The 22062-nt window shown below is 36.7% G+C and overlaps 1 protein-coding gene across 1 annotated transcript; it reads right to left on the bottom strand.

Moving 5' to 3' along the window:
* Positions 1-8237: 8237 nt before the first annotated feature.
* Positions 8238-9417, bottom strand: LOC109213517 (abscisic acid receptor PYL4-like). The gene has a single exon (XM_019377323.1). The coding sequence runs from the start codon at positions 9270-9272 to the stop codon at positions 8628-8630; it is 645 nt and encodes a 214-aa protein (XP_019232868.1). The 5' UTR covers positions 9273-9417; the 3' UTR covers positions 8238-8627.
* Positions 9418-22062: the final 12645 nt, after the last annotated feature.

The raw sequence follows: 22062 nt of genomic DNA, 5'->3' as shown, positions 1-22062 counted from the left end.
TTTCTTCTTCTTTACAATACGAGTTTCCATCTTGCTTCATTAGCATCATAAAGCTGTCCGGTGGCTTTGGTGATTATCCTCGTGGTACTATTACTCGGGATGAACTTGGATACAGTAGCTGACAGGGTGTGTCTTTTGATCAATTGTTGTTCTCGTTAGCAACAATGATGTTGAGACTGCAATGGCATGTGTTTCAACTAGTGATGGTATAGGCAGGAATTTTAACATTTCCTAAGTAGATAAAAGAAAGATTATAGAGGAATTCTCTACTTCATTTTCCAAGAAAAAAGAAGTTTAATTGAGAGTGACAAGGGTGATGGTGATGGAATATTTTCCGTTGGTCATGGCAGTTCCCATAAAACGGGGATCATAAGACTCTATGATGACAGAGATTATAGGAAGTTTTGTTCTCAACTTTCTTCCAAGTTTGATCCGTACAAGCTTAATGGGATATTGGTGATATATTCTTCGGATTCAGACAATGATTTGACTGACAAAAGTATGGAACTGCTAATCAAAAGAATTAAAGCTAAAACGACATTTTAGCTTTAATTCTTTTGATTAGCATTTCCATACTTTTGTCAGTCAAATCGTTGTCTGAATCCGAAGAATATATCACCAATATCCCACTAAGCTTGTACGGATCAGACTTGGAAGAAAGTTAAGAACAAAACTTCCTATAATCTCTGTCATCATAAAGTCTTATGATCCCCGCTTTATGGGAACTGCCATGACCAACGGAAAATATTCCATCACCATCAACCTTGTCACTCCCAATTAAACTCCTTTTCCTCTTGGAAATTGAAGTATAGAGTTCCTCTATTATCTCTTCTTTTATCTACTTAGGAAATGTTAAACTCCTACCTATACCATAACTATTTGAAACACATGTTCTTGCCTTCTCATCATCGTTGTCGCTAATGAGAAGAACAATTAAAGGCACACTCTGCCAGGTACTGTGTCTTAGTTATTCTTGGTGGAAGTTCCATTGCATGTCTAATATAACCATCAACCACTTCTACAAAATCCTCCCGCAATCTAAAATTCCAAAACATAAACCAAATTTTAATTCATATCCTAAAGGTTCAACTCATATCCAAAAAAATTCAATTTATAATCTAAATTCCAATTCATAAACAAAAATTCCAATTCATAAACAAAAATTCCAATTCATATCCTAAAGGTTCAATTCATATCCTAAAGGTTCTAGTCATAACTTAAAGGTTCTAGTCATATCCTAAAATTTCAAGTCATATCCTAAAATTCCAAGTCATATCCTAAAATTCCAAGTCATATCCTAAAGGTTCTAGTCATATCCTAAAAATTCAAGTTATATCCTAAAATTCCAATTCATAAACTAAAATTCCAATTCAAATCCTAAAGGTTCAAGTCATATCCTAAAGGTTCTAGTCATATCATATCCTAAAAATTCAAGTCATATCCTAAAATTCCAATTCATATCCTAAAATTCAAGTCATATGCTAAAATTCCAATTCATAAACTAAAATTCCAATTCATATCCTAAAGGTTCAAGTCATATCCTAAAGGTTCTAGTCATATCCTAAAAATTCAAGTCATATCCTAAAATTCCAATTCATATCCTAAAATTTCAAGTCATATCCTAAAATTCCAATTCATAAACTAAAATTCCAATTCATATCCTAAAGGTTCTAGTCATATCCTAAAGGTTCTAGTCATATCTCAAAATTCAAGTCATATCCTAAAATTCCAATTCATATCCTAAAATTTCCAAATTCATAAACTAAAATTCCTAATTTATATCCTAAAGGTTCAAGTCATATCCTAAAGGTTCTAGTCATATCCTAAAATTCCAAGTCACTATCCTAAAATTCCAAGATTCATAATCCTAAAATTTCAAGTCATATCCTAAAATTCCAATTCATATCTAAAATTTCAAGTCATATCCCTAAAATTCCAATTCATAAACTAAAATTCCAATTCATATCCTAAAAGGTTCAATTCATATCCTAAAGGTTCTAGTCATATCCTAAAATTTCAAGTCAATATCCTAAATTCCAAGTCATATCCTAAAATTTCAAGTCATATCCTAAAATTCCAATTCATTAAAGCCTAAAATTTCAATTTATAACTAAACTATCAAGACAATACAAAGATTCAAGGTTATAATTCAAACCTAAAAGTTAGGATTCACAAGAACAAATCATAAACCCTAAAAGTTTAGGGTTTCTTCTCTTCAAACCATTTTTCCCCAAATTAGTAGGCAAAACTAAATATTTGAGCTACTAACAATTATCATAGATTTAATTTAGCTAAGAACAATTAATTTTTACAAATAAAACTACAAGGAATTAAAATAAATCAGTGTATTTCGAACAAAACAAGGAAAGGAGAGAGAAACCTACCTGGACAGTGGAGGACACCGGCGGTGGAGCTACTGCTGCCGCCGGCGGGTGGAGGGTGGAGGGAGACGGTGGCGTCGGTGGAGGGAGACGGAAGGGGAGGGGGGGTTTGAGTGTGAGAGAGTGAACAGAGAGAAGAAAATAAGAGAATATGAGGGAAAACCCGTTTTTTAGCTACCGTATTTACAAAAAGCGACCAACTTTGGTCGCTATTTTTGGTAGTAAAAATGTATTAACTATTTTGACCAAAATAGCAACCAAAGTTGGTCGCTAATTTCTGACCGTTTGACCAGAATAGCGACCAACATTGGTCGCTATATCTAAAAAAAATTAAATTACTTTTAATTCTATTTAAAATTATATTACCTAATATTACTTATACTTAGTGCATAGTACAGCATAAGTATATATTATATATATATATATATACGCCTTATTCGATATAATATTACCTAATACACTTATACTTAGTGCATAGTACAACGTAACTATATATATATATATATATAGATTATATATATATACACCTTATTCGATATAATAGTACCTAATACACTTATACTTAGTGCATAGTACAGTGTAACTATATATATTATATATATATATATATACGCCTTATTCGATATAATATTACCTAATACACTTATACTTAGTGCATAGTACAACGTAAGTGTATATATATATATATATATATATATATATATATAAGCCATATTCGATATAATATTACCTAATACACTTATACTTAGTGCATAGTACAGCGCAAGTATATATATTATATATATTAACGGCTTACATTTATATTATTTAGATAGTAAATACAAAAGTGATTTTTAATTTTGACCGTTGTTGACCTTAATTGAGACCAACTTTGGTCGCTAATTATACATGAAATTAATTTAGTGACCAAAGTTGGTCGCAAAATTTAAATCAGATTTATTTATATTTTATGTAATATTTAAATTAAAAATATAATTATTAAGATTTATAACTGAGTCCCACTTTAGCGACCAAACTTGGTCACTATCTGCCTACCCTTTATTTAGCGACCAACGTTGGTCGCCAAGTTTAAATTATATGTATTTAAATTTTATATTTTTTTAAAATAATAATATAATTATTAAAATTTTGAAGGTGGGTCCCACTTTAACGACCAACATTGGTCGCTAATCTCAGTAAACCTTTGACCAAGCAAGTCTGACCAGTCCAGTCAACATTTTGACTAATTTAGCGACCAAATTGCGACCAACCTTGGTCGCTAATTTGTTTCATTTATTTATTTTATTATTTTCGCTAGTTTGCGACCAACGTTGGTCGCTTTTCTCTTCAGACCAACTTTGGTCGCTATTTTTTGGTCGCTTTTTTGCGGAATTCTAGTAGTGGGACCTCCAAATCCACATGCGGACATATCCCTAAGTCCAAAATCACTATACAAAGCTATTGGAACTATCAAAACTCCGTTATGGAGTCGTCTATACAAAAGTCAATCTCCGGAAAACCCTTACAAAACATTGGGACTACGTATCCCAATTCACTCCAAAACCTCCCCGAAATCAAACCAATCACCCTGGCAAGTCACGAAACCACAAATACACATAAGTAAAACATCAAATAGGAGAAACGAGGCTAAAATACTCAAAACACCCGATTGGTTCGTTAAAAATCTGACTGTATTGAGAAGGCATTCGTGCAGGGGGTTCATATTGCAATAGTTGACAATGAAAAAAGTACTTTGGTTTTCTGTTGAACTTGAGGAGAGAACGTAAAAACATAAACCATAAAAGGAAAAGGAGGGTCTGCGGCTTCCAGAGAGAGAAGTGGGGAGAAAGAATTGTACTCCTTTAATTTTGAAAAGACATAATCGACCTTCTCCTTACAATATTGTTAGTGTGTCGTTGATGATATTGAATCAAAGCAAAAATGAAAAAAAAATTAAAATAAATAAATAAATATATATATATATATATATATAGAGAGAGAGAGAGAGAGTCCAGACAAGAAGCTAGAGGATCAGTTAAGGCTGCTAATGATTGTTAAATCCACTTGCAACTCCAACTTGCAATCTTCTTAAATTAAAAATTATATTTAAAGCCATAACACAACAAAGATATAAATGAGGTGAGGTGATACCGGCAAATATTGCTGTAACTTGCATATCTATTCTTTTATAAATACATTTAAAAAAAAAAAAAAGGAGCAAACAAATATTGAAAGTATGCAACTTGCTATTTCTTTATTGATGATGATAGACTGATAATTATATATCAGCTATTTGGTCTCTCTTTTAATAAAAAGAAAAAGAAAAGGTCCGTTCCAACTTGCAAACAACAACCCCAAGTCTTTGGTTCTCGTCACACGTTATCTTCTTCTTTAGTTATATACTACTTTTTCAGTTTCAAACTATGAGATGATGTTTGATCGATCATACAACTTAAGAATAAGAGGAAGGATTTTAGAATTTATGGTATTAAATATGTCATAAAATTTTGCAATTATAAAAAAATTGATATTAAGGATAAAATTAGAAATTTAAAATTAAATTATTTTTTAATATAAAATATATCATTAAAAAGAAAAATAAACAAAAAAAGAGTATCACTTAAAATGAAACAATTTTTTTTTAAAATCCGTTCAAACTTGCAACAATCCAAGTATTTGATTCTCATCACGTTAACTACTACTTCTTCTTCAATTTACTAGTATATAAATTCTTTTTCTTTAAAAATAAAAAAAAATTCTCACCCACTACCATCACCGTCTCTNNAAACCAATATGCCTCAAATTGAAATTTTAGGTTTCAGATTTACCTCCCATCTTTCTATCACACTTTTAAGTACATCACCTCTTGCATTATATTACTATTTCTCCATCTAATTACTATCTTTCATAATGGGAGCTATTAGCAGTATAAAGACTTTTTATACTATCACTCAATTTTGGTAGGATATAAATAAATAATTAATTCACCTTCCAATTTACATAAAGTTTGCTATGAGAGTTATTTATTATTATAGGTTAACTTAACCTGATAGTGTAAAATACCTTAAAAACTAACAGCACATTGAATTTGCACTCTTATTTTTTTTTAATTTACAAATTGTAGGCTTAAGTCATATCTAGAGTTATTAAATAATCAATGTTGATTCCTTGAAGAAAATAAATTTTTCTTTTTTTATTTGGATTTCCCATTCGTTATCTGGTACTTTAATTTTACCAACTATAAAAAATGAACAATTTTGAAAAAATTAACACAAAGTTAGCAGCAGCCTGTAGGAAGGTAGGTCGTAGGAAGATTCGTAGAAACAGTTCATTAGTTTGTCCAAAGATTCTACTCCCTCCATTTCATTTTAGATGAGCTACTTTTTTTTATTAGTCTGTTCAAAAATAAATGACACATTTCTAAATTTGGAAATAATTTAACTTTAAACTCTTTATTTTACCCATTTACCTTTAATGAGAAGCTTTTATAGCCACACAAATGTCATGGCCCCACAAACCTTTTACCCCTAAAGCTTTTAAGACTACAAGTTTCAAAAGTCTTCTTCTTTTTTCTTACACTCCGTGTCGAGTCAAACTACCTCATCTAATATGAAACGGATGGAGTATGAGGTTATTAACTATTATGCGGCCAGATAAGTATTCTGCTACACTTGATTGGTTACTTAGCTATTAAACTAATCTATCATAAATTAAAAAAACCTATTTAAATCAGCATCCAAAATGGGTACATCGTACTTAATTTCGTCTGAGCATATAGAAACATGCGATTACTTTAATATTATTTTCCCTTTGTTGCAGCATAACCAAGCTATTAGCTAGCTAATCGCTAGCTAGCATTACTAATCAGAACCGCCTTAATATTTGCTTTATTTAGATCAGCCATTCACGTGGATTCTACATCTGAATATAGCGGTTGTGTTCGCATAAGTTTGTATATATGAATCTCAATTTTATTTTATAGAATATCTATTATCTTCATTAATGTTGGTACCGGATAAAATGTCAAGCCTATTATATCCTTTAATTTACTCATTCATTTCTTTAATGTGGTATGCAAAACAACTTACTTCACTTTAACTATACGTTACTTTTATCCGGGGCTTCAAAAAAAATAGGAAACCTCTTATAGCAAAGATATACACCTTATTTATTATAAACACAAATTATTTTAAAATATTATTTTCTATAGCTAGCTTTTATATTTTATAGCAAAATAAGTATTTATGGTATATACTACTATTGAGGCATGAAATAAGGCATGAAATACGCTATTTATGTTTTTCCTCTCTCTTAAACAGCTGGACATACCTATTTTTAAGGTGATTGTCGTTATTGTATTCATGAATACATGGCGCGAATACATGTGAATATATGCGCGTACAGCTGGACTGCCACGATTTTAGGCGCTTTTTACTGTTGTATTCATGAATACATGTGAATACATACGCGTATAGCTGGACTGCCGTAATTTTAGGCGCTTTTTGTTGTTGTATTCATGAATACATGGCGAATACATGTGAATACATGCGCGTACTGCTGGACTGAGCGCTTTTTACTACTGTATTCTTGAATACAGCGGCGAGAATACATGTGAATACATGCGCGTACAGCTGGACTGCCCTGATTTTAGGCACTTTTTGCTGCTGTATTCATGAATACATGGCGCGAATACATGTGCATACAGCTGGACTACCCTAATTTTTAGGTGCTTTTTGCTGCTATATTCATAAATACAGCAGCGCGAATACAGCGAATACACTACCGTAACAACTGAATAGTAGCTATAGAAAGTATTTATGTATATGGTAAATATAGCAAGTTAATAGCCACTAAACAATAGTAGTTACTGAAAAATTCTCTTAAAAATATATTACAAAGTAAGGCAAAAGTTAATTTTTTAATTATATATAAAGTGTTGATTCCCCTTGGCCTAAGAGAAACTTATAGTAAAGTGGCAAAGGGGTTTAAAAATTATTTTAAATTGTAAGTTCAATTCCAAAAATTTATATATTTTTAATCTCTTTATATAAATTACCGGTTCGCCACTATTTCCAAGATAAATTGGTTTCTTTTAGCAAATCCTCCAACGATTTGATTCCTACATTCTTTACATTAAGTTCATTCTTACTAGTGATCTTCCAAATTCGAAATCACCTAATAATCTCGTTTGTATTGCCCTAATCACTGTTATAACTTATAACCATCCTTGTACTGTTATTATTCTAAGAATGCACTTTAAAGATATATGTCTGCTGCACTACTATAATCACTCAATTTCAAGTTACTACTAGTTGAATTAGTAAAATACAGCTAATTACTCTTTTTGTTACGGTTTATGTGAATCTATTTACTTTTTGGTCCATTCTAAAAAGAATGACTCATTTTTAAATTTGGAAACAATTTAACTTAAACATTCAATTCTACCCTTAATGTATAACTACACAAATACTCTGGCCCCATTTTGACTTGTTTAGGACCATAAATTTAAGAAGTTTTCATTTTTTTTTTAAACTCTGCACTCAGTCAAACAGGTTCACGTAAATTGAAACGAATAGAGTAATTAGTCAAATCTGTTTTGATCGAGCCTCTCTTTTCAAATAAATAAATTTGAACCTAACGAGGGCAATTGACAATTAATATATTGATGATATCTTCATATTTCTTCATCCGATAGATTTCTTGAAACTCTAATTCAACAACTAGAATTTCAACTCAAATGAGAACTTATATGCTTCGTACAAGTAACAAACTATATACCATGAAACACTAGCATTTGAGAATTTTCTTTTCTCTATTTTTGATGTATATTCCATTACTTATTTCCTAGCATTTACTTCACGAAAAATATAAACAAGATTTAAAAATAGATAAAGTAAGAAAAAGAGACCATAGGAGAAACAACTTAAATTCCTAGCGTAACAAGTAAACCATGAACTTATCTTCAACAAGTGATGACGACAACCTGGACCAGAGATGAAAAATATGTAAAAAGAAATCGAATGATTCAAAGATCTTAATTCGTACCAAAATACATCATCTGATCAAGATATCATCGTCACAGGCATCATCGATCAGTTGTTTTAATCTGTTTTGAACTCCGATCCACGGAGAAACTAACCACCTTGTATTTGTATTTTTTTGCTTGTCATATAGATCAATCCATTTTGAACTAATGTTGAACCGGTTTATTGATTTGACATGTCCAAGTTTGATCCAAGTCGTCCATTTGCCACCTCGAGCTACGTTTCAAGACATGTTTCGTCTGCTCAAATTCTCAGCGATTTGGGCAAGGGATTGGAGGTTACATTTGACAATAGTGTCCACGAAAACACATGTTTCTTCTTTAGTATTCCCATGTGGTATATCAACAACGTATGATTCCACGACGATAGTACTTCCATTGCAAGAGGGATCGGAGTGGAGGGTGGTGACAGATCGGTAATTTGCCAGGCGGTGGTCCCCACCAACAACGCTGAAGCTGATGACGTGGCGCTCTTCGTCAAGGATCTCGAGCCTCTCCGTGCTGCTAGCAGCGGGAAGGCCCGAGATGACGCGCACTTCGCGGAGGGTGCCAACGTCGCCGTCCCCAACGATGACGTGGCAGCTCTTGACGAAGTGTTTATAGGCTTGAGGGTTATCGAAACGGCGGACGACGGACCATACAGCAGAGACGGGGGCGGAGACGCGCTGGATCACGGCGGAGCAACACTGGTTTGGGCTAACGGAGTGAGTGTGGTATTTACCGACGGAATCCGGTACTTGTGCGGTACATGGTATTGGCGTATGTCTTTGTAGTTTTTTACAAGTGGTGGCGCCGGCGGAAGTTGTAGGGATCGTGGTAGGGTTGATTCTATGAAATAAAAGTGATGATTTTGGAGGATTTGGAGGCATTTCTTTTTGCTGATTTCGTAGAAATGGTTGATCTGAAACAGAGAGAGTTTGATTTAAATTTATATAGGAGTATTTAATGGGTACGAAAGTAAAAAAAGACAACTACTTTGAAATTTATGATCTTAAGGTGCAAAGATATTTCTCTGTAAGAGCATGTTGTTAGAATAGAGTTAAAAAGAGTTTTTAAATATAATACTCCCCCAATTCAATTTAGACGAGGTATATAGTTTGACTCAACACGAAATTTAAGAGAAAAGAGGAGACTTTTGAAAGTAGTGGTCTTAAAAGCTTAATGGGTAAAAATTTTATGGGATCATGATATTTGTTTGGTTATAAAAATTTCTTATTAAGGCTAAAATGAAAAGTTTAAAGTTGAACTATTTTCAATTATAGAAATGTATCTTTTTTTTTTTTAAACGAACTAATAAGAAATTAAAGGGTGTCATCTAAATTGAATTTACAACAAAACGTCATAATAAAATAAACTGGAAAGGATAATTATATATTATATTGATATGTATTATATTAAGACTTAAGGATAAGTCTCATGTAAGAAAGGGAATAATAGAGCTAAGAAAAAGAAGGAAGAGGTGGTTGGACTTTGAGAGGAATAAGAGAAGAGATCGTTCATGGGAGGGGGGTAAAATAGGAACAAGATGCTGCTTGTGAGCTTAATATACGGTAGTGTTTACCCTAAAAATTGGATAACAATTAAACTTATAATGTGATTTTAACGATACGTGATTTCACCTAATACCATTGATGAATATGAAGATCAATAATGAAAATTGACAATAAGATAAAGCAAACCAATGTTTGAATGGAATTCATCCCTTGAGCTTGAGTACCCTCGAACTGATTGGTACAAGAACAGTTTAAAAGTATAACAACCTGATGAACAAGAGTATGAGCTAGAGAAAGCGTTAAATTGCTTTGATTCGTCAGAACAATCTCTCTTACAAATGATTAGAACCCCCTTTATATAGTAGAGGAATCCTATATATGGTAAAATTTCAATTATGGAAGTAAATCCCATGATTAACTAAACAACCGCCCTTTATGTTAAGAAATTTCGCCACGACCTTCGACCAGTTAGGGATATCTCGCCTTTCCATTCGGTCTTGCTCAATGCTTGTCCTGCTCAACCTCGATCATTATCGGTTTTGATCTTGCTAGGTACCTCGAATCCGAACCCGATGTCTTATCCTCGTGCCTCGTCTGATCTATTACATGATCGATCTTCGATCCTACACATCAGTCTCGATAAATCAGTAAAATCGAGTGAGACCGATTTTAACCGTATAAAGATAATCCCCTCGTTTTTTGAGTGAAATGACAAGAAACGAATTGAGCCCGAGTTCCTTTGCTTGTTGTTCTCAAAGCACCAAATATTCCCATCTCTATTCTTCCTTGCTCACAAAAACAAAATGGCAAAAACATCTAAAACTGTTCTGCAAAAGGAAACTGCTCAGGTTCGGGCAGAGGAGGTTGCCGAGCGCGCCAAGTGTCAGTCTCGGAGAGAGACCCTTGGAAAAAACCCATGCTCGGGGCTTTGATCTTTCGACTGAGATCGATGGACCCGAGTGACCATTTGAACTAGAGTTTGAGTAGCTCTTAGTCTTACCAGTCGAGTGAAGATTTGCTTGAACTCGAAGTAAAGTTAACCCTTAGGCTTTATAGATAGTCCCTGAGTGAGAGCTTGCTCGAACTCGCATTAAGATAGCCCTTGGGCTTTTATGACCGAGTAACGATTTGCTCGAACTCGAAGTGAAGTTAGCCTCTAGGCTTTATAGTCGAGTTAGGATTTGCTCGAACTCGAAGTAAAGTTAGTCCTTAGGCTTTATACATAGTCCTCGAGTGAGAGTTTGCTCGAACTCAGATTAAGATAGCCCTTGGGCTTTTATGATCGAGTGAGTACTTGCTCGAACTCGAAGTGAAGTTAGCCCTTAGGCTTTATAGTCGAGTGAGTTTGCTTGAACTCGAAGTAAAGTTAGCCCTTAGGCTTTATAGATAGTCCCTGAGTGAGAGTTTGCTCGAACTCGGGTTATGATAGCCCTTGGGCTTTTATGACTGAGTGAGGACTTGCTTGAACTCAAAGTGAAGTTATCCCTTAGGCTTTATAGCCGAGTGAGGATTTTCTCGAACTCGAAGTAAAGTTATCCCTTAGGCTTTATAGATAGCCCCCGAGTGAGAGTTTCCTCGAACTCGCGTTAAGATAGCCCTTGGGATTTTATGATCGAGTGAGGACTTGATCGAACTCGAAGTGAAGTTAGCCCTTAGGATTTATAGCCGAGTGAGGATTTTCTCGAACTCGAAGTAAAGTTAGCCCTTAGGCTTTATAGATAGTCCCCGAGTGAGTGTTTGCTCGAACTCGGGTTAAGATAGTCCTTGGGCTTTTATGATCGAGTGAGGACTTGCTCGAACTCGAAGTAGAAGTAGCCCTTAGGCCCTTGTATTTGTTCCGAATTTCGGATGTCTCCGACCCGCGTTAGTTTGGCCGTAGCCTTTAGTTTGGAACTTTCCATTTGGGCTTATTTTTCGTTTAACCTCGAGCTTGCCCGAAGTGTCAGTCTCCGAGTGGGGTGGCCATGGCCTGTAAAATCGAGTGTCGCCTTTAAGGTCTTATGATCTCGAAATTTTAGTAGCTCGATTTCGTTTGTTTTTCGGACGGCAGTCCTCAAGCGTGGGGTTAGTTGTTCGAACATCCGTCATGATTGGCCCTTAAGCATGTTTACACAATAGATTAAGAGTATGAAGTAGGAAATTTTTCTAACGGCATGAGATATCGGCAAGGAAAAGTACTCCTCTCAATAGATGATCATACAAGCATGCATATTTGATGTTAGGGCTCGAGTAATCTATATGGGCACGGTTAATTTGACCGTTTGACCCTTACAGCATTTTCCTATCGAGACCTCTCTGTCACGAAGTAATTTCCTTGCAACAAAGTAGACATTCGAAGGTAATGCCCCCAGTACTCGAGGCTTATTGTAGGGAACCTCGGATACTGTTGAATTGCTCTAAGTTAGCACAAACAATGGTTGCCTCGTTAAAAGCCTCACCGAAAAAAACCATTTGGGACCAAAATCGGTCAAAGGAAAAAAGAGTGCAACGCGTGCTTTAAGATCCAAAGCTTCGTGTCGATCCTTGTCGATAGCCTGCAAGTGTTAGTCGAAAAAATAGAAAGAATTGGAATGGGGTCGTACCTTTCATTCAAATTTTGGATATTTAACGTGATCTCCTAAGCATCAAGTCCCCGTGAATTTGACCTCGATCATTTTGTGCGAAGCTTCGCATAGACTCGCTGCCTCTACGGTCCCCGTTGTACGGTTGATATCGATCTCTTTTCGACCTCGGCTCTCGATCGATGTCCCTTTTGATCCAATCCATGGGCCTGCTGGGATAAACAAACCCTGAAGGAGTCCCTAGTTGATCATCCTCGACCCTGATCTTCGACTGAAATCGATTATGTACGTCGGCCCAAGTGATAGCCGGGTACTCGATTAAACTTTGCTTCAATTGACGTGAAGCTATGGAACTCCGAGTGTTGAGACCTTGAGTGAAAGCTTGAACAGTCCTATCATCGGTGACCGGAGGTAAATTCATTCTCTCCGCTTGGAACCGAGACACGAATTCCTTGAGCATCTCGTTATCTTTCTGCCTTACCTTGAAAAGGTCCGACTTCCTCGTTGCAACTTTAATGGCTCCGGTGTGTGATGTTACAAAAGAATCTGCGAGCATAGCAAACGAATCAATAGAATTAGGGGGTAAGTTATGATACCATATTAAGGCACCCTTCGATAGAGTCTCCCCGAACTTCTTCAGCAGTACGGATTCAATTTCGTCATCTTCCAACTCATTTCCTTTGATGGCGCACATATACGTGGTGATGTGTTCATTTGGATCGGTCGTCCTGTTATACATGGGAATCTCGGGCATACGGAACTTCTTGGGGATTGGCTTCGGAGCCGCACTAGGGGGAAGGGTCTTTGCACGAACTTTTTAGAATCTAGTCCTTCCAATATCAGTGGTGCCCCCAGAATTTGATCAACTCGGGAGTTGTACGCTTCTACCCTTTTGTCATTTTCCTCAATATTCTTCTCCTTCGATTCGATCTGTTTTATGAGTTCTTCGAGCATCTTCATAATGGCAGGGTCAGCCCCCGAATCATTGGCGTTCGATATCTACGGTATAGGTTAGGCCCTGCGAATAGTTTCTGGTTCAGGCTCTAGTTCGATCCAACTTGGTGCTCGATGCTGATTCTGTAGTTGCGCTATACCGGCTTGCTCGGCTTGTACGCTTCTACCCTTTTGTCATTTTCCTCAATATTCTTCTCCTTCGATTCGATCCGTTTTATGAGTTCTTCGAGCATCTTCATAATGGCAGGGTCAGCCCCCGAATCATTAGCGTTCGATCTCTCCGGTATAAGTTCGTCCCTGCGAACAGTTTCTGGTTCAGGCTCTGGTTCGATCCCACTTGGTGCTCGATGATGATTCTGTAGTTGCGCTATAGCGGCTTGCTGAGCCTGTAGCATTTCAAATATCAATTGGAGGCTAACTCCACCATCTTCTTCGCCCTGCGTACCTCGACCACCTGATCGAACTTCCGTGCGTACGCTACCTTCAGGATCAACGCCCAGATTTGCATTTAAGGCGACATGCGAACTGACATCGACGGGGTCTGCAATTGGTACTTTCTCGTGGCCAGCCTGAGGCACTTCGATCCCTGAGGCGGCTACATTATCGTTTTCTCCATGGAAATCGAGGCCATTATCGGCGTGAATGGGTACTGCTTGCGAGTTAGACATGTTAATCCTGAAATCAAAAACACTCACAAGAACAAGCGTAAAGTAGTATGTGTTACGAGAATTAATATCAGGCAATCACTATTATCCTTCCCCACGGTGGGCGCCAAACTGTTTACCCTAAAAATTGGATACCAATTAAACTTATAATGTAGTTTTTAGGATACGTGATTTTACCTAATACCAATTGATGAATATGAAGATCAATAATGGAAATTGACAATAAGATAAAGCAAACCAGTGTTTGAATGGAATTCAGCCATTGAGCTTGAGTTCCCTCGAACTGATTGGTGCAAGAACAATTTAAAAGTATAACAAGCTGATGAACAAGAATATGAGCTAGAGAAAGCGTTATATTGCTTTGATACGTCAGAACAATCTCCCTTACAAATGATTGGAACCCTCTTGATATAGTAGATGAATCCTATCTATGGTACAATTCCAATTATGGAAGTAAATCTCATGATTAACTAAACAACCGCCCTTTATGTTCTGAGATTTCCGCCACGACCTTCGACCAGTTACAGATATCTCGCCTTTCCGTTCTGTCTTGCTCGATGTCTGTCCTGCTCAACCTCGGTCATTATCGGTTTTGATCTTGCTAGGTACCTCGAATCCGAACTCGGTGTCTTATCCTCGTGCCTCGATCTGATCTATTGCGGGATCGATCTTCGATCCTTCACATCGGTCTTGATAAATCAGTAAAATCGGAACCTTATACAGGTAGTAAAACCACAATCTTCGAAGTTTCCTTTTCTCATTTCTTTTTCCGTCTTTAATTAATTTTCCATCTTATATTACTTAATCTTTTATTGAAAATAATAAAATAAAAATCTTCAGAAAAAAAGTTATAAATTCCTTTAGAGTAGTATATGATTCCACGAATAACGTTGTATAGTAAGTATTTGTGCTCAACTTAAAAAAGAGTAGGTGAGCTATACAATTAGTTAACTGGCTATATATATTTGTAATGCATAATTTTGACGGTTTAACTATCAGTAAATAGACCAAAACAAAGTATAAATAACGTTTTTTTCCCAAACCATCGTAAAGGTCTCTAGCAAATTACGTTGAAATATTTAAAGTTTTGATTTGTAGAAGGGTGATGTTTTTTTTTTTTTATGGAGGGGGGGTTGGGGGGGGGGGGGGGGGAATAGTAAACGAAATCGCCACTTTCTTCGATTTACCAATATCCTAAGCGAAGTTTTTCATGTACATATATACATGCTAAACTCGTGAAAAGAAAAAACAGAAGTAAGATAAAAAAGGAATACTGTCCATTGGCAAGTCCGAAGAGTCCAAAATAAGCCAAAATGGATGTGCTTGGAAAATCCCAACTTTTTCTTTTAATCATTCCGGTCCACTTTAATTTAAAAAAAAATTCATTATTTTCATAAATATTAAGGAATTCACCTTTTATTATTAATTAACAATAAAATTGATCATATTAATTTGTTCATTGAAAATATAACAAATACTCTTGCAATCTTAACTACAAGGGTGACTTTGGGAAAAAAAAATTAATTCCTTCTTGATATCTGAAAAAAATCAAATATTTTAGACCACGAAAAATCAATTGAAGTAGAGCGGATGGAATAGTATTCAAAGAGTAATTCGTATTGTGCCATCATATGCTCCAACTTGAAACTATTCTACAAGTACAATACAAAATGAAAAAAATAAAAAAGTACAATACAACATGCTCCTAAGGTACTCCAATTTTGCGATTAGTACATATATAAAATTGATTTCAACATGTCTCGAGTAAGGGAAAAGGGTTGAATGCTTTAATAATTAGTTAAGAGGGGTTGAATTTTTTGACCTCCTACATCAAACAGTAAGATGAAGCAAGTAGCAACCATGATAATCATCAAAACCCCATTTTCATCCAAAGTTAATCAAATACTTCCTTAATCCTTAATTAAAGCATGACAATTTCTTAGTTGAAGATTCAAACAATATATCCGTACTGGTAATAACTAGTCATAATTGGCATCTCCAACTTGCATCTGCGCAACCCAACTTAAAAAATTAGATTGTAAGATGATGCATGAGGCCACGAGCACAGAGAGAAGTACAACATTAGATCACTTCCAAGAAGGGGCAGTAGTGGACTCTCGAATTAAGTCGTGGGTGCCCATTTGCCTTAAATTTCGAAGTACTACTTTGAAATGGGATGTTCAATAAATATTTTTTTATGATATTAGTAGCTTCCAGTATAAAAATATAGTTGTTCACCCTTAAAAATGAGTAACAATTTAATTTATATGCGATTTAAAGAATACGTGATTTAATTTAATACGAATGATCTAAGAACAACAAATAATTGAATTAGAGAGAGAATAAACAATTAAACCAATCGCGATGGAACAATCGAACCTGGTTTTAAGTTGAGCACTGCAAACTGGCTCCGATCGAGCCCTTGATATGAGCTCGATTGAAATTAAAGAAGAGAGTAGCTGAAGAACATTTTGCATAATAATTAAAAGACAAAAATAAACTTGTATTGCTTTGATGTGCGTGTCAACAATGGTTTAAAATAAAAAGTTCTCCCCTTTATATAGTAGGAGAATTTCAATCCTAGTACAAGTCAAAATAAGGTAAAAATCTTCTTTTTTCGGTAAATGTCGATCCGCAGTTGATATCAGACGGGATTTTACCGTAATATCCGGTTGAGGGCGGATATTACGGCTCCCTACTCGTCATGCTCAACCGTTTCTCTTGTTCCTTGGTCTCGAAACTTCACTTGGTCTGAATCTGGTGTTTAGCCGTGCCCGATCCCAAATGCACCACTTCCCCCCCCCCCCCCCCCAAGCTCCGAAACGCGGGACCCTTCGGCTTCACTCGCCAAATCATGCTTCACTCTCATTCCTCTATAGGGGAATCGGGGGTAACATGATCCCTGATTTACCCGTACATAGATAGTCCCCTCACTTTTCGGAGAACAGATTTATCGAAGCGACGAGAAGTGATTAATTGACCCCGATTCCTTCTTCCATACGCTACAATCGGGTCGACGAGTCAATGAAACGTCCCATCAGTCGCGTCGTTCTGACTTCGGACACGCGTCAACCGCCGGATGATCGCCCTCGAATGCATAACACCACACGTTAATTACCTCTTCTCTATAAAAGCTTCGGTCCTTTTTTCACTTTTTTACTTTCAGATTCCAGAACTTCTTAATTTACCCCCGAACTTTTCACTTGCTTTTAACCCCTTCAAATCTTCCTATCCCCATATCTTCATACTCCCATCTTCAAATCTTCATACTTCATCCTTGAACCTTTTTTCCTTCAAATCTTCATCCTCATCTTCAAATCTTCATACCCGCCTTCATACATTCATATTTCCCATAACTCGATGGTGAAGACTTCGAAATCCTTGCCCCAACAGATTGTCCCTTCAACTTCTAACTCGGCCATGGATGCTGAGGTGGTCGTACCGGAAGTGGCCCCGAAGCCTTCTCTAGAGAATTTCATCCCCGAAGGCTGCTCCATTGAAAACGACTTCAAGGTCGAAAATGCTTCTAGGCAAGGGGATCGATGCGAGGAGGTGTGGAGGTAAATATGCTCCATCACTGAGGAAATGCTCCCTATGGTTCGAGAGGACTGCAAGTGGGAGGGAAAAGAAGTGTCCGTCCCTGGTCCTGATGGGGACATCACCACACACGTGGAAGGGTATCTAAGTGTTTATACATACCCCTTCACACTAGGCCCGGTGGATATGATAATCCTTTATTTCTGCAAAAGGTACGAGGTCTACATCGGGTAGATTCAGCTGTCCTTTTGGAGGATCGTGATCCTTCTCCGCCACTTTGTCAATAACACTGAGGCACCTCAATTTTCCATCAACCATCTGCTTCGTCTCTACAGTCCCCGAATCTTCCGAGAGGGATTAATCAAGCTCTTTCGTCGGGCAAAGAAAGCTCCATTCTCGAGCATTGACGAAGATATGGATCGAGGCTGGAAGGGGAGATTCGTTTCGGTGAAAATCGAGGATCTCATTCCCATCGAGTTCCTGCCGTTCCCTGAAAAGTGGAACCTAGCCCATAAGTTCCTATCCTTTTTTAGTATTTAGAATATCATTTGAAATTTTGCTCTTCTTTCTCATTGCTTGGTTCTACCATCGTGCAGCGGTTTCCCGAGTCCCGAACTCAGTTCCCCACTTCAAAGAGTGGGTCAAGGGGATCTGCAAAAAACTATTGTACTTTGAGCGCAAATGGCACAAACTATCGAAGGGCAAGTGGGAGGACCGTTCCCATGGTGAGTTCTCCCCCCGATCAAGTTTTCCTCTTATATTCAACTGTCATTTTTACTAAGTCCTTCTTTCCCTTTCGTAGATTTTCTTAAGACCACCGAGCTCCGGGCAGTGGACGAGGACGAGGCTTCGTTCTCTCCTACTAAATCTGTCACGATCTGAAATTCTCACCTTCGGGACCGCGATGCCGCCTAACATTTCACTTGCTAGGCAAGCCAACGTTAGAATAAAATTAGCCATTTTAAAACAATTTTAAATTAATTAATAACAAAAAAACAAATGCGGAAATAAAATCTGAAATAAAGTGAATAACCCATAATAATAGCGATGTCCAAATACCATCCCAGAACTGATGTCATAAGTTCACGAGCTACTAGAATAATACAAATAAAGGTATGAATGAAAATGAAGCTATTTGAAAGAAATACACATCTATGATAAAGTGGAAGGGGACTTCAGAGCAGCAAACGCCATGCAGTTATACCTCAAGTCCCCTGCGAATAGCTGAATCCGAGTAAATCTACTGTATGCCGCTGGGACCAACTCCGATATCTGCACAAGAAGTATAGAGTGTAGTATGAGTACAACCGACCCCATGTACCAGTAAGTACCGAGCCTAACCTCGATGAAGTAGTGACGAGGCTAAGGCAGGTCACTTTCATTAACCTGTACACAATAATAATAATAATAATAACAACAATAATAGAAAGACAAGATTAGAAATAAAACAGTTAACTCATATCAACAATCAAAGCCAACTCGGCAGTCATAACCAATTATTATTTCAATCAATTTTCGTTGCGGCGTGCAACCCAATTTCACAATATATTCATATTCAATTCCGTTGCGGCGTGCAACCCGATCCCACAATATATTATTTTCATTTAATTCCGTTGCAGCGTGTAACCCGCTCCTCCAATATATTCATTTCAATCAATTCTGTTGTGGCGTGCAACCCGCTCCTCCAATATATTCATTTCAATCAATTGTGCAACCCGCTCCTCCAATATATTCATTTCAATCAATTCTGTTGCGGCGTGCAACCCGCTCCTCCATTAATATAATTTACCAATTCTTAAAAAGGAAATTACTCCAATAAATGCAACAATTAATATGAAATTATAAGACAACAAGCAGACAATAATTATGATTTATTTAGGAAACAAGTGATGACAAGTAGCAATTAATTGTGGAAATTAAGGAGGAAATAGACAATTTAACAATTAGTATGCTAAATTTCAAGTAGCAATTAAGTCACATAAATCAAATAAGCATGTAGCAATTATAGCATGGATTCAAGGCATAATATTGAGCAAGTAATATGAGAGAAATAATTAATATAATAATTAATTCATGATTTAAAATAATTTATGATTTTTAGATAATTATGCAAACAATTAATTTGGCGACGTATAGATACTCGTCACCTCTTCTATACGTCGTTCACATGAATTTCACATAACAAATAATTCAAGGGTTCTATTCCCTCAAGTCAAGGTTAACCAAGACACTTACCTCGCTTTGCAACCAAATTCAAGATTCAAATAAACCTTTGCCTCGCTAATTTGTGTCAGAAGGTTTCAAATCTAGTCACAAAACAATTCAAATACTCAATACGAATCGTAGGAATTAATTCCATATAAATTTACTAATGTTCCGAAATAAAATCCGAAATTTATTTTTCAAATCGACAGTGGGACCCACATCTCGAATCCCGGAAAACTCACAAAATCCGAACACCCGTTCTGATACGAGTTCAACCATATAAAAATTATCAGATTCTGACATCAGATAGCTTTTCAAATCTTCATTTTTCATTTTTGGAAGATTTTATAAAAATCTGATTTTTCTTCGCTAAATTCACGGATTCATGATGTAAATGAGTATGAAATCATAAAATACAATCAATATAGGATTAGTAACACTTACCCCAATATTTTCCTGTCAAAATTGCCCTAATATCGCCTCACCCGAGCTCAAAATCGTGAATAATGAAAAATGGGACGAAATCCCATTTCCAGAACTTATGTTCTGTTATCAGGTTTTTACTCGATGCGCTTGCGGAAATTCCTTTGCGATCGCATAACACAATTCTACCCAGTTCCATTTTACCCTTTGCGATCGCGAAAATGGCTTCACGATCACAAAACACAATTTCATAGCTGCCAAATTTTTCTCTTCGCGAATGCAGAAGAGCTTATGCGAATGCGAAGCAGAACCTCATGGCCTTTCGTGATCACGGATGGCCTTATGCGATCGCACAACACAATTTGTGTGCTTCAGCTTTTGCCTCATTGCTTCTTTGCAAAAGCGGCTTTGCCCACGCGTTCGTGATGCCTTAGCTTCTCCAAGCGTGCGATTGCGGACTTCACTATGCGATCGCATAGTACAAATTTTCATCAGTGTTCCATAAGCCTTCGTGATCGCGGACATGCTCATGCGATCGCATAGAAGGAAACCAAAACTAAGAAATACCAGATTTCCAGCCATCTGTTCTTGAACAAAAATGGTCTGAAACTCGTCCGAAGCTCACCCGAGCCCCTCTGGACCTCGTAGGAATATTCTAACAAGTCCCGAAACATAATACGGACTTCTTCGAGGTTTCAAATCACGTCAAACAACATAAAAATTACAATTCACACCTCGATTCGGAATTATGAGTTTCAAACTTTTCAATTTACAAAACTCGTGCCGAAACATATTAAATGAATCCGGAATGACTTCAAATTTGGTGCACAAGTCATAAATGGCATAACGGAGCTATTCCAATTTTCGGAATCTCAATCCGAGTCTGATATCAACAATGTCAACTCCACGGTCAAACTTTGGAAATCTTTAGCCTTTAGATTTCTAGTTTCCGTTAAATGGCTATAACTTGAGCTAGGGACTTCTGAATTCAATTCTGCGCATACGCCTAGGTCCCAAATCATGATACGGACCTACTGGAACTATAAAAACACTGATCCAGGTCCATTTAATCAAAATGTTGACCAAAGTCAACTCAGTTGAGTTTTAAAGCTCTATTTCATATTTTAATCCATTTTTCACATAAAAACTTTTCGGAAAATTATACGGACTGCGCATGCAAGTCGAGGAATGATTTATAGTGCTTTTTGAGGTCTTAGAACACAAAAATGAATGATTAAATTAAAGATGACCTTTTTGGGCCATCATATTCTCCACCTCTAAAACAAACGTTCGTCCTCGAACGGAATTAGGAAAGTACCTGAGCTGGTGAAAAGATGTGGATATTTACTCCGCATGTCAGACTCAGACTCCCAGGTAGCTGCCTCAATCTGTCGACCTCTACATTGCACCCGAACTGAAGGATAACTCTTAGACCTTAACTGTCGGACCTGCCGGGCTAGAATAGCTACCGGCTCCTCCTCATAAGTCAAATCTTTGTCCATTTGGACTGAGCTGAAGTCTAATACATGTGATGTATCACCATGGTATTTCCGGAGCATGGATACATGGAGTACCGGATGAACTGCTGATAAGCTAGGTGGTAGTGCAAGCTTGTAGGCTATTTCACCCACTCTTTCAAGAATTTCAAAGGGTCCGATATACCTAGGGCTTAACTTGCCCTTCTTTCCGAATCTCATTAAACTTTTCATAGGTGAAACCTGGAGCGATACTCTTTCCCCTGTCATGAATACAATATCACGAACCTTACTGCATTGCTCTTTTGCCTAGATTGAGCTGTGCGAAGTTGATCCTGGATAACCT

This window comes from Nicotiana attenuata, unplaced genomic scaffold, assembly GCF_001879085.1.
Source record: "Nicotiana attenuata strain UT unplaced genomic scaffold, NIATTr2, whole genome shotgun sequence".
In the NCBI taxonomy this organism is placed as follows: domain Eukaryota; kingdom Viridiplantae; phylum Streptophyta; class Magnoliopsida; order Solanales; family Solanaceae; genus Nicotiana; species Nicotiana attenuata.
This window is presented reverse-complemented; position numbering and strand designations above follow the sequence as displayed.